The 12,553-nt window shown below is 43.3% G+C and overlaps 1 protein-coding gene across 1 annotated transcript in view; it reads left to right on the top strand.

Annotated features, from left to right (window-relative positions):
• Positions 1–3,643: 3,643 nt before the first annotated feature.
• Positions 3,644–12,553, top strand: part of PRPS2 (phosphoribosyl pyrophosphate synthetase 2) — a 36,844-nt gene continuing 27,934 nt past the window's right edge. Inside the window, exon 1 of the mRNA XM_021007440.2 lies at positions 3,644–3,905. Coding sequence (XP_020863099.1) covers positions 3,784–3,905 — 122 coding nt within the window. The 5' untranslated portion in view covers positions 3,644–3,783. The remainder of the gene's footprint in view (positions 3,906–12,553) is intronic.

Here is a 12,553-nt window from a genome sequence, read left to right as displayed (position 1 = left end):
TGGTTATACTAGAATGATTTCTGAGGTCCCTTCCAACTTGTCAATTCTGTGATTCAGCTTAAGGAAATTACATGACTCAGAAGATAATGGGGCATAGAAATGCACTTCAGAGCCTAAGGCTATTTACATTTGATAGCAGTTTGGTGAAATATTGTCACAATAATTTTACTGATAAGATGGGAAAGTGTATCTCTCAGCCTGCTGCAAAGCATCTACCATATTTCTGTACTTCCATTTGTTTCCATCATATTGACCTAATGCCTCCAAAGGGTTGGATATTTCTGTGGAGAATCAAAAATGAGGGAACACACTCCACTCTGCCAAAAAAAAAATTACTTAGAGCAGGGATTTTTAACCTCGAGTCTGTGAACTTTAATATCTATCTATGTGTGCGTGTGTGTGTGTGTTTGTGGTGGTGTTCAGTCGTATCTGACTCTTTGTGACACCATGGATCTCTGTCCATGGAGTTTTCTTGGCAAAGATACTGGAATAGTTTGCCATTTTCTTCTCCAGTGGATCACCCATCCATAGACAAACAGAGGTTAAGTGACTTGTTCAAGGTTACACAGCCAGGAAGTTCCTGATGCTGGAATTGAACTCAAGTCTTCCTGACTCTGAGCCCAGCACTCCCTCTATCCATTGCGCCACCTAGCGGCCTCATATATGCATGTATGTATAGATATATTATACATACAGATACAGATACCTTTCAATAGAATTGGTTTTCTTTGTAATCCTATGTACTTTATTTTATGCCTTTAAAAGCATCATTCTGAGAAGGGGTGCAAGGCTTTGCCTGACTGCCATTACACAAAAAAGGTTAAGAATCCCTGCTACAGAGACTAGTTTTTAAAGGCAACACAACACAGAAGTTAGAGTGCTAGACTTAGAGACAGGAAGACTCTGCCTGTGTCACTAGCTATGTGAATACACAAGAAACTTCACCAATCTGCTCCTCAGTTTCCACAGGCACACCTTTTTCTTAGGATTATTGTGAGGAAGGTGTTTTGCTATCCTTAAAATACTATAAAATTTTAGCTGCTAGTATTATCAGATGGCATCTTTTGTTTCTTAGAGGATGGAGTCAGAATACAATGATGTCAAGTGTTTTATTGTTTTGGTTTTTTTGGTTGCTAGGCAATGGGGTTAAGTGATTTGCCCAGGGTCACACAGCTGGTGAGTGTTATGTGTCTGAGGCCACATCTGAACTCAGGTCCTCCTGACTCCAGGGCCAGTGCTCTATCCACAGGGCCACCTAGCTGCCCCCAACCAATGCCTTATTCAAGCCTGGACTTGGTCCATGCTGCTGTAAGTTTCAAGTAAAAAAGATGTTGAAATCTTTGCAGGCAAATATGTGAGGATTAGCTAATAAAATAATAAAAAAATTAGATAATAATAAAAGAATATAAATATGTGACAATATATTTTAATATTTAACATAAACTTATGTTAACTATTAACTATCTATATGACACAATAACCTGGGTCTTGGGTTAACTTCTGAAGGGACGCTGGCATCTTATGATTCAAGAATCCAGCAGCTAGCTATAAGCTGTTGTGGTATTGGAGAAGAATTGAACTAGAAGTCATGAATTCAGTAGAGCTGAAGACTTATTTATCATTTTATTATACACAGGACACTCCAGAATTTAAGATATTTAACAATTCGTACCATACCAAGGTGGTTTGCAACCATGTATTCATAAGTCTTAGCTGCCCAATCTGATGAGAAAATTGAGGCAGACAGAGGTAAAGTGACTTACTTGCCCAGGGTCCCTCAAGGAATATGTCTGATGCTGGATTTGAACTCAAGTCTTCCTGACTTCTGGTGTAGCACCTATCAACTGTACAACCTAGCTGCTCTATATTTCAAACCAGATGTACCATAGTCATAGCAAATTTAACATGTGCAAAACCAGAACTCCTTATCTTTGCCCCCCAACTCTTCTGAACTTCTCTATTTCTGTGGAGTATACTATCATCCTTCCCAATACCATGTAACCAATTAGTTTTTATGTCATCTCTCCCATATTATATTGTCTGACTCTAGCAAGGCTCATAATAAGAATTAAGTATACAGGCCATGAAGAAGAAAATTGTAACTTATACACCAGCACCTAGCAAGTCCTCATTTCTCACCTGGCTTCACTACTTTGGGGACTCCCTGATTTCTACAACATGCCCAATACTCCTGGTACCTTCTCCTTCCCCTGCCCAGTCCCTACCCACCCCACTTCGAAAGCTAGCTTGCTTTCCTATGTTGTCTTTCCACCATTAGATTGTAATCTCCTTTAGAACAGCGACTAGACACCCAGAGTTTAGCACAGTGTGAGTCACATAGTAGGCCCTTAATGTTTATCAGCTGTCAAACCAACAAACTCAGTGAGGCCAAGTTAAGGACGAGTCAGTCAATAAACATTAAATGTGTGGGTACCGTGCTAAATTGCTGGGAGTACAAAGAAAAGACAGACCCTGCCTTCAAGGAGCTTACAGTCCAATGGAGGCGACAACATGCAAACAGCTATGTACAAACAAGCCAAAAACAGGACAAACTGGCAATGATCAACAGAAGGAAAGCGGCAGAATGAAAAGGAGCAGTGGAAAGCTCTCCTGTAGGAGAGAAGGTGGGATTTTAGCAGGCACTTCAAGGAAGCCTGGAAGTGGGAGTGAGGAGGAAAGAAACTGCAATAATGGGAAACAGTGAAAATGCCTGGATAAATGAATGGAGAAACAAACAGCAAATCACTGGATCATTGAGTTATTGTTGTTGTTATTATTATATTATTATTATTATTATTATTATATTTTGGGTGAGAGACAGTACAAGTCATGATGGAATCTGAATGCCAAAGGGATTTTATATTTGATCCCGGTAGAGATGGGAAGTGCAGTTTATGGAATGGGGGGAGGGGGAAGTTCATGACCTCCCGGTGCAAGCCAGGCTTCATGCTTATAGACTCTCGTTTTTAATTTTCGGTCCCCCAGCTTGTTTAATAAATTGTTGTGGAGTTGTTTCAGTCTTGTCTGACTCTTCATGACCCTATTTGGGATTTTCTTGGCAAAGATACTGGAATAGTTTCCCATTTCCTTCTCCAATTCATTTTACAGTTGAGGAAACTCAGGTAAACGGGATTAAAATGACTTGCCCAGGGTCACACAACTACTGCCTGGGGTCGAATTTGAACTCAGGTCTTCCAGACTCCGGTGCCGGTGACGAGCTCCATCCAATGAGGCAGCTGCCTTAACAAACATTAAGCGTCTACTATGTGTTTGGTCAGACCTTTGGCAGCTTCATAAATTAGTCTTTTGAACCCCTTCAGGGAAAAGTTACGTAAACTCAGACACGTGGGCTGGGAGGGAGAGCAGGAACCGCAGGGGTTTGTCTGTTTTTCAAAAACACTGTAGGTCCTTCCTAAACTAAGCCAGCATTCGAGGGAAGGGTTGGAGGAAACGGGTGCGGGTCTTCCCCCACCCCCAGCATATTTAAATACCCTCCTGCCCAAAGCGGAGGCCCCGCCCCCAGGGGGGGTGGAGCGCTGCTGTAGCCCCGCCCCGTAGGCCCCGGGGGGTAGTGGGAGGCCGGACCGGCCCGGCACCTCCCCCCCTAGGCGGCTGCGGGGCCATTTCCTCCCCACAGTGGCCGAGGCGGAGCCCGAGCCCGGCCCCGGCCCCGCCCCTGCAGACTCCGTCTCCCGCCTCCTCCCGCTTTGGCTCCCGCCACCAGCAGAAGCAGCAGCCTCGGTCGCCGCTGTCGCCACCGCCGCCCCCCGCCGAGCGCCCGCCATGCCTAACATCGTGCTGTTCAGCGGCAGTTCGCACCAGGACCTGTCCCAGAAAGTGGCGGACAGGCTGGGGCTGGAGCTGGGCAAGGTGGTCACCAAGAAATTCAGTAACCAGGAGACCAGGTGAGCGCCAGCGTGAGGAGGAAGGCGGGGGAACCACGCGGGCCGGGCTGATGCTGAGGCCGCCCGGCCCGGGGAGGGTCGGCGTGGGCTCCGTGGGGGATCGTGCCGGGGCTGGGGGGGAGAGGTGATCACGCATGTCCCCACTCGCCAGGCTGCGGGGGAGGAGGGGGCAGTACACGGGGGCCGTCCGCGAGAGGTTTGGGATGCCCGGGGTGAATGAGGCTTGGAGGAGGCCCAGTACGCGCGGGAGCCGCGGAGCGGGAAGGTACGCAGCGTGCCCCATCCCGCGGCCCGGGCTGTCGTGGATGTCCCTCCCCCCAGCCTCGGTTGGAGGAGCCGCCTTCCGGGGGGCAGGACCATCGCCGCCTCTTCTAGGGGAAGGCGGAAGCGCGTGCGTGTGACGTGCCCTCCCTGGAGCCGGGACCGAGGCTGGGCCCTCTGCGTCCGTGTCCGCGCGCCGCTTCCTCGGTTATCGCCGAGGCCTCTTGGGGAGACGGAGCGGGTGGGCGGCTGGGAGCTGGTGGCGAGCTTCCCGTGGCGCGGCATGGCTGGGCCCCGAGCTTCTGTCCCCGCCATTGTAAACACATCCTCTCGTCTGCGCTTCCTGAAAGCCTTTTAAGAGTTTAGCCCTCAACCCCCCCAGGCTGGCGGGGTGGAGGACTGCGGGTGCGGAAAAGGAGCTTCGCGGCACCCCCCCACATCTCCGTGGTCAGTCCTTGGAAGTCATGGAGGCATTGGCTTTTTAACCTCTCCCCCCCATTAACTAGCATCTATTTTCTCCTTATTTACCTTCCCCCTACTTCTCACCCCCCCCAGGAGAAGAAAAACAAAAAAAACCTAAAGCAAATCCCCACGTTGTCCAGGGCCGAAATTGCAAGTCTTTAAAGTTGTGAACCTTCAGGTCTATCAGGAAATGGGCAGCAGCCTGGTTCTCGGTGGGTCCCCTGGTTTTTGCCCTTGAGCAGAGTTGGTTAAGTCATCCAGCACTTATTAAGCACTAAAAAGGGTGCTTTATGGTTCTGAACGCTGGGAGTACAGAAAAGGCCTGGGGCTGCACAGGAAGCCTAGACCTGCCCCTCACCCCCCTTAGATTGAACTCCTCATCCGTCATCTCTGTCGTGTTTGACACTGCTGATGACCTCTTCCTGGATCCTCCCAGAATTTTTGTGATTCTCCTGATTCTATCAGTTTAACCCGACCCCTCCTGGGTTCACACTTTAATATGGGAGACAAAACCATAGTACAGGGTGTTCCAACAGTCTTAGTACAGTTTTAAGCTATTTGAGACACCCTGTGCAGAATAACTTGTAGGTGATCTTAGAACTGGCAAAGGCTTCTTGCAGAAGGTTGAATTTTAGCTACTTTTGCAGAAAGAAAAATAACAGGGAACAGGAGAGGCAGAGATAAGGAAGGCAAGCATTCCCGGCATGGGGCCAGCCAAATCCATTTTATCTTTCCAGTGTCCTTATCGAATAAATTGTTCTTCTGGTTCTCTTCACACATGGCCTCAGTTCCTGTTTTCCCAGATTTTTCTGAAACCCTCCTTCATTTCTTAGGGCATAATATATTCCCTTTTAGTTTATATATGGTAATTTGTTCAGCCATTCTGCATTTGATGGGCACTTTAGTTTCCAGTTCTTGGCGCTACAGAAGGAGCTGCTACAAATATTTTGTACATATGGGTCCTATTTCTTTCTTTGATCTCTGGAGTATAGACCTAGTAGTGATATCCCTGGTCAAAGGGTATATATACTTTACCATTGACTTGTTAGAGTGGTTTAATGAATTTCCCAAGTCTTTTAAGACTAGCTAGCATTTATTGTGCTTTAAGGATTGCAGAGTGCTTTACAGATTTACGAATATCCTCAAGATAACCCTGGGAGATAGGTGCTACTATTATCTCCATTTTTCATTATTCTAATAAGTTGGTTGTTTTTCTCTAGTCTATAACCCAGGTAGTTGTGTTAGCTCTTCTAAACTCCCTGTCATCTAGGTTTTTTCCTCAGCATGAAAGTTCCCAACAGTCTCTGATTTGCTAGATCTAATGATGTCTGTAGCATTTTACAGTTGATCACCTGGGCATGGTGTTAGAGAAGACCTGAGTTGATCAGCCGATCACCTTTTCCCAGACACACTACATTTTTGTGACATTGCTTCCTTCTGATTCTGTCTGACCCCTCCTGATTTCTTCATATTATGCCTTGCCAGGGCTGTCTCCTGGGCCTTCTGCTGTTATACTGTACTGTCTTGCTTGGTGATCTTATCAGCTGCCAGGCATTCAGTTTTCATCTCTATAGATAATCCTTAGATCCATTTATCCAGCTATAATCTCTCCTGATCTCCGGACTCCTATCATTAAATGCCTATTGGATATCTCAAACTGGAAGTCCCATAGATATCTCAAAACAGAACTTACTTTCTTCTTTACCACCTTTCCTGTTATTGTGAAGGCCTCAGCCTTCATTTTGACCCTTAACTCTAGTTCACCCCACACATCCAAGGCTTTGTGAAATACTGCCATTTCTACCTTCATGACATCTCTGATATGTGTCCCCTTTTCTCCACTCATAAAACTCTAGTATAGGCCATCATCATTTATTACCTGGACTATTGCAGGAGCCTTCTGGTTGGTCTTCCCTCTTCAAGTCTCTTCTCTCCATTCCAAAGCATCCTTCATTTCAGTTGCCAGGAAGACTTCTAAAGCATAGATCTGACTGTGTCACCTCCTACTGCCCCAACCTTAAGCCAACTTAATGAGCTCCAGTGGCTCCCTATTCCAGAACCAAATAAAAAGTCCCTGTTCAGCATTTAAAGCTCTTTATGACCCAAACCCTTCCTACCTTTCCAGTCTTATTACACTTTACTTTCTTCCGTGCACTCTATAATCTGACATTGATCTACTGGGAAGAGAGTGAATAATCATTTATATATGGTTTACTATGTGCCAGGCACTGTGCTAAGCACTTTTTAGAAATATCTCATTTAATCCTCACAACAGCCCTGCAAGGTAGGTGCTGTTATTATCCCCATTGTTCAGTTGAGTAAACTTAAGGCAAACAAAAGTAAAGTGACATGCCCAGGGTCGAACACTGGTAAGTGACCAAGGTCATATTTAATGAACTCAGGTCTTCTCTAACATTGTGCCCAGGGCTCTCACCTCTACACTGCCATGGCCAGACTACAGTTGCTTAAGCAAGATTCTTCATCACCTGTCTCTGCCTTTAGACTAGCTGTCTTGGATGCCTGTGATGCTTCATTCCTTACCTCCCTCTCTGTTTCCTTGGTTTCCTTGAATCCTCTGCTCAGATTCCATCTTCTGCAGGAAGCCTTTCTTAGTCCTCCCACATTCTGGCTGCTAGTGCCTCCTCCTCTGAGATTCCCTTCTGTTTACTCTGTATGTATCTTTGTATGTCTCTATTGTTTCCGTGTTATCTCTCACCCGTTAGAATGTGAGCTCAGACAAGACCTGTTGTTCCTTTCTTTGTATCTCCAGGATTTAATGCTTGTTGACTTATTAACTTGACTTTGTTTTGCCTTCTGTCTCTTACCCCTCCCTTCCAACCTTTGAGGGGGAGATAAAGATGTCTCTAAAGGGATCTCATCCAAAGTGTAAAGGGTGACTGGGGTTATAGGGTCTCCACCTCCTTTAGGGGCAAGGTGGGTAAAAGTTGATAGACTCTTAAGTTATGCTTGATTTAAAAATGAAGGTCTCAGTTCAGATCCTATCTTGCACACTTCAGGAAACTGACTCAGAAAGATTATCTGTAGAATGAGGCAGCTGAAATAAGATGGTTCTTAAGATCCTTGCCAGCTTGTGTACTCTCCTCTCTCTCTCTCTCTCTCTCTCTCTCTCTCTCTCTCGCTCTCGCTCTCGCTCTCTCTCTCCATATATAGATATATATATATATATTTATTATATATATATATTATATATATATATTATATATATTTTATATATGTATATTTATTATATATATATATATTATATATATATTTTATATATATATATAATCCCATTGAAAGCAGGCTGTCCCACCAGGTAAGATACTCTCACCTTCCCAGTAAGATATGTCATAGAGGAATGTCTGTTTGACAGAACCAAAATGTGTCCTCAGGTCCAGATTGTAAAGAAACTTCAACTCAACAAACATTCATTAACAAACTTTGAGAATGTCCTGAGTTCAAGGCCCACTTCTGATACACACTGGCTGTGGGCAAGTGTAGCTCCGATTAATGCCTCTATGCAAACAAAACAGTCCCTGTCCTCAAGGAGCTATTGCATTCTATTTTCCCCTCACCATCCAATAACATGTACATATAAAAGTAAATGCAAACCTATATAGGAACCTTCCATGGCTTCCAGCTGCTTTACAATTGGATTTTTGGAAATGATCCATTTGTACCTTGGATGATTGCCCGATGAGACTACAACATAGTTACATTAAAGTAAACTTGACTATACTGTGTTAATGATGATATTGCACAGCCATTAAGCTCAGGTTTGCAGGTTGTCTTTTTTTTTTTTACTTAACATTTATTTTCTTTCCTTCCCACCTCCCCAAAACTCCTATTGAAAAAGAAAAACCAGAACCCTTATAACAGCTTGCTGACTTTTTTTTGGTATTAGAAGAAGCACTTGAAATGTTGCTGTCTACTGAATAACAGATCTCAGCCTTGTATGACTTGAAACAGAAGTCCAGTCTGTTCTAGGTCATTGAAAATAGCCAAGTTTGTTTTTAGTTGGTTCTCGGTGTAACCTAAGGAGTTCAGCTTGAAACTATTCTTCACCTGAGCAGCCACCCTTTTTCCTTCTGGTTCCCACACCCTGAACTCTTTGAAGTGTTCTAGCCCTATCTAGCCCTACCTCCGATGTCTTTTCTCACTCTTCCCTATCCTTCCATGGTTTTCTGTGTAACCTTTGTTAACAAGAAACTGACCCTCCCCCCCAAATTATTTAATCATCTTGTATTTACTTATTTGTGTACATGATAGACCTCCACAATGAAAGATATAAGCTGTCATTCTTCATTCACTGAACTCCCCAATTTCTTATTCTTTGCTTGTGTTTCCAACCACCCACTTTCTCTTTTCCTCCCTCTCTTGACTTATACTTCCAGATTCTCAGTAGTGTCCTTTACCAAGTTAATTGCCCAGCTCTGTTGCTCTCTGACTCATAAAATGAGTGATCCCAAAATACCTAGCAATTTAAGATAGCTTTTGTCTTAAGCCAGGAAAGGAGACCAGTAATCAGTGTTGGTATTATTAATTATGCTTCTCTAAGGGTTTGCTTTTTCGGATAAGCCATTCAAGTTGGAATGCAATTTAAATGCAACATGGGCTTGAAGGGAAAGCATTAGGCTACACTATTTTCCTAGACTTAAGATTTTATTTAATAATCTATTTATAATGAAAACAAATAGTGGCTGCTCACCAGATTTGGCATGATTAGCACAAAGAGGCAGCCTTCCAGTCAGGAAGTCAGTTCAGTTCAAAGAGTGCTTATGTATTAAACACCAGGTACTTTACCAGGTGCCGAGACAGAAAATAGTGCCTTCCCTTGTATTCTTTTTGTGGGGACATATTATGTACACATAGAAGTGAATACAAAATAGATCAAATAATTTCTGGGGGGCAGGTCAGTTTGTTGTTGATAGTGGTTATTGCTGGGTTAAAGTGTATTCTTTCTTGAATTCTTAAGAAAAATTTCTTCCTCAGTTAGAATAGGTTACTTTAGAAAACAATATGGGACTGGTGTTCTTTTATAATGTGCACATCCACATATATATTTAAGACTGTGATATTCAAGGTACTATGTAAGAAATTGAATTTGAAAAAAATTGTGAAAGAAAGTGTTGGCTTTGAGTGTTAGATAATATTGTGCAATTTGAAGCAGCTTAATGCTTGTGGCAACATTGTTGAGATTTAGAGACATTTTTTGCTTTACTTTCTTTTTTGCTCCATCTCCCACCTGTAATGAACCTTCATTTCTGCCTCTTAGAGTCTCTAACTTCAAGACTTCACTCAAGCACCACTTTCTATATGAAGCCTTTCTTGAATCCCTCTATCCCTTTCCCCCACCCCAGATGCTAGTGCATTTGCTCTCAAAATGCCCCCTATTGAAAAAGAAAGAAAAAAAACCTCTTACAAACATGTATTATCAAGCAGAACAAATTTCTACATTGGCCCCATCCCTCCAGAACGTCTTATTTTGTGCTCTGTGTCTTTTCACCTCTTTCATATTTAATTCATTATTTGGGCCTCTGGAACTGTGGTTGGTCAGAATTCCCAAGTTTTTTCAAAGTTGTTTGACTTTATAGGATTGTCTTTTTGTGGGAATGGTCCTCTTGGTTCTATTCTCTTCATTCTGTATAAAAAAGTCTTCTCAGGTTTCTCTGAAACTATCCCCTCCATTCTTTCCTGTAGCAGAATAGTATTCCATCACAAAAATGTAAGGTACATTTTTTTCCCCCGTAAGATTATTCTTTCTTGCCATGTGAATTATTCTTGGTTGCAAGCCTATATCCTTTGCTTTCTGGAATACTTTTCCAAGCTCTCTATTCCTTTTTAGTTGTGGCTATTAAATCATGTGTGATCCTTACTGTGGTTCCACAGTACTTGAATTCTCTCTTTCTGGCAACTTGTAGAAATCTGCCTTTGACCTGGAAGCCCTGGATTTTGGCTCTAATATTGTTGACAGTTTTTATTTAGTAATTTCTTTCAGGAGGCGACTGATGGACTTTATTTGCACTTTGCTCTCTGGGCATTTTTTATGATTTCTTGAAAAGAATATCTAGACCCCTTTTTTTGGTCACGATTTTCAGGAGGTCCAGTGACACTTAAATTTTTATTTTCCATGTGACTTGTTTCACTCTGAGATACCTCAAATTTTCTTCTGTTTCAGTGTTTTGACTTTGTTTTGATATTTCATACTGTCTCAGGAAGTCATCGGCTTTTATTTGGTCCATTCTAATTTCTAGGGAGTTTGATGCTTGGGCAAGGTTTTGTACCTCTTTGCCAAGCTGTTAATTCCCTTTCCAGTTCTTCCATTTCCAATTTTTTTCTCATTTCATTTATAAAAACATTTTTAGCTCTTTTAAAAAAACTCTTTATATGTCTTCCAGTAATTCTAGTTAAATTTATGCCCAAGCTGCATTTTTTTTTCCTTTGAGGCTTTGCTCATAGGTGTTGTGGAGCCATTTTCTTAGCTTGGGTTTGTGTCTTAAGTATCTCTGTCTCCAGTTTTTATGGTTGTTCGTTCTTCCTTGTCTGGGCTGGTCCTGCTGCTTCTTTTTGAGGGTATTAAGTGTTACATTATTCCAGGCTATCACTCAGTCTGGAGATCTTCAAGCTTTCAATGCTCCCACAAAGTGGTCTGATCCAGGGTATGTCTGCCTGCTGGCCGTCCTCCCCCAGCACTGCAAGTTCTTGAGCTGGGTTTTTGCCTCTCAACAACAGACCTATGTGCTTGTTTCCTTTGGAGCTTCAGTAGACTGCTGCTGGACTTAACCACCATCAGCCCTCTAGAAAGCTTTGCTGTTTCAGAATGACAGACCTGCAGGCTTCAGTAGGGGCTAGAAGTTGGAACTAAGCCCCTTGGCTCTGCTCTCATGGGATTGAGATCATGCAGCCTCTGCTTGCTTCTCTGCTTATTTCTTGCCCAGTACGCAGCCGGCAATTCCACCGCTGGGCACAGGTCTTCTCCTTAGTCCACCCTGGATCTGTGACCCAGAAGTGAGTGGTTAGCAACAGAGCTGCCAGCTGGCAGCTGTTCCTGCCTCCCGCACAAGGTCTGAGATGCCCTTCTTTGGCTCTGCGACCTTGTTTTGCCCAGGTGCATGGTCTTGTTCCTCTTTCAGTTCCTGGGCTCTTTGTGACCCTGTGCCCCTGGCCAAACCCAATCCCCAGGATCCACAGACCTTTCTGTATGTCTTTATATGCTGCCCTGAGCTAGAAAAAAAAAGAATCACTTTTTAAATTTCCTGGTTAGGATTCAGTCTGGTGTGTTTTCTAGATCTGTTTAGAGGAGTTTTATGGGAGGTATCTTAATATACTCCTTCCTGGTACCTTGGCTTAACCTCCTTTTCACTTTGTCTCACCTATATCTAGTGCCTAGGACAGTAGCTGTTAAATGTAGTAGTAAGTAGTAGGGGCTGAATCAGTGTTTATTGATGAATTGCTCAATCACAAGATAAAATGTTGATGTTCATAATATTATTAGTTTAGATTTATTTCTGTAGTCAAATCCTAGCCTTCAGCATAAGTCCCCATTGCAATATCCCTTGACAGATGATTATCTTCTTATTGAAGACCTAATTCTGATTGGAGGCTAGCTCTCAAGGCAGCCCATTTCTGTTTGGGGACAGCTGTAATTGTTAGGAAGTCTTTTTTTTTTTTGAAATCTGCCTTCCTGTGACTTAGATCATCTATGTAGTCTCTGTCCTCTGTTCTCATCTCTTGTCCCTGTGACTGAGCTTCCCCATTTCCTTCAGAAGATGCTTTTATGGCAGTCTTGTAAAGTAGCTAGAGGGAAGTCTGGAAGACCTTCATTCAAATGCTGTCTCTGACACGTGACCAAGGCAAAATTATTTATCTGAGCCTCAGTTTTCTCATGTGCAAAATGGAGGAACCAATACCTGTGATACATGCCT

Source organism: Phascolarctos cinereus, unplaced genomic scaffold, assembly GCF_003287225.1.
Source record: "Phascolarctos cinereus isolate Bilbo 61053 unplaced genomic scaffold, phaCin_HiC Scaffold_726;HRSCAF=1367, whole genome shotgun sequence".
NCBI lineage: Eukaryota > Metazoa > Chordata > Mammalia > Diprotodontia > Phascolarctidae > Phascolarctos > Phascolarctos cinereus.
This window is presented reverse-complemented; position numbering and strand designations above follow the sequence as displayed.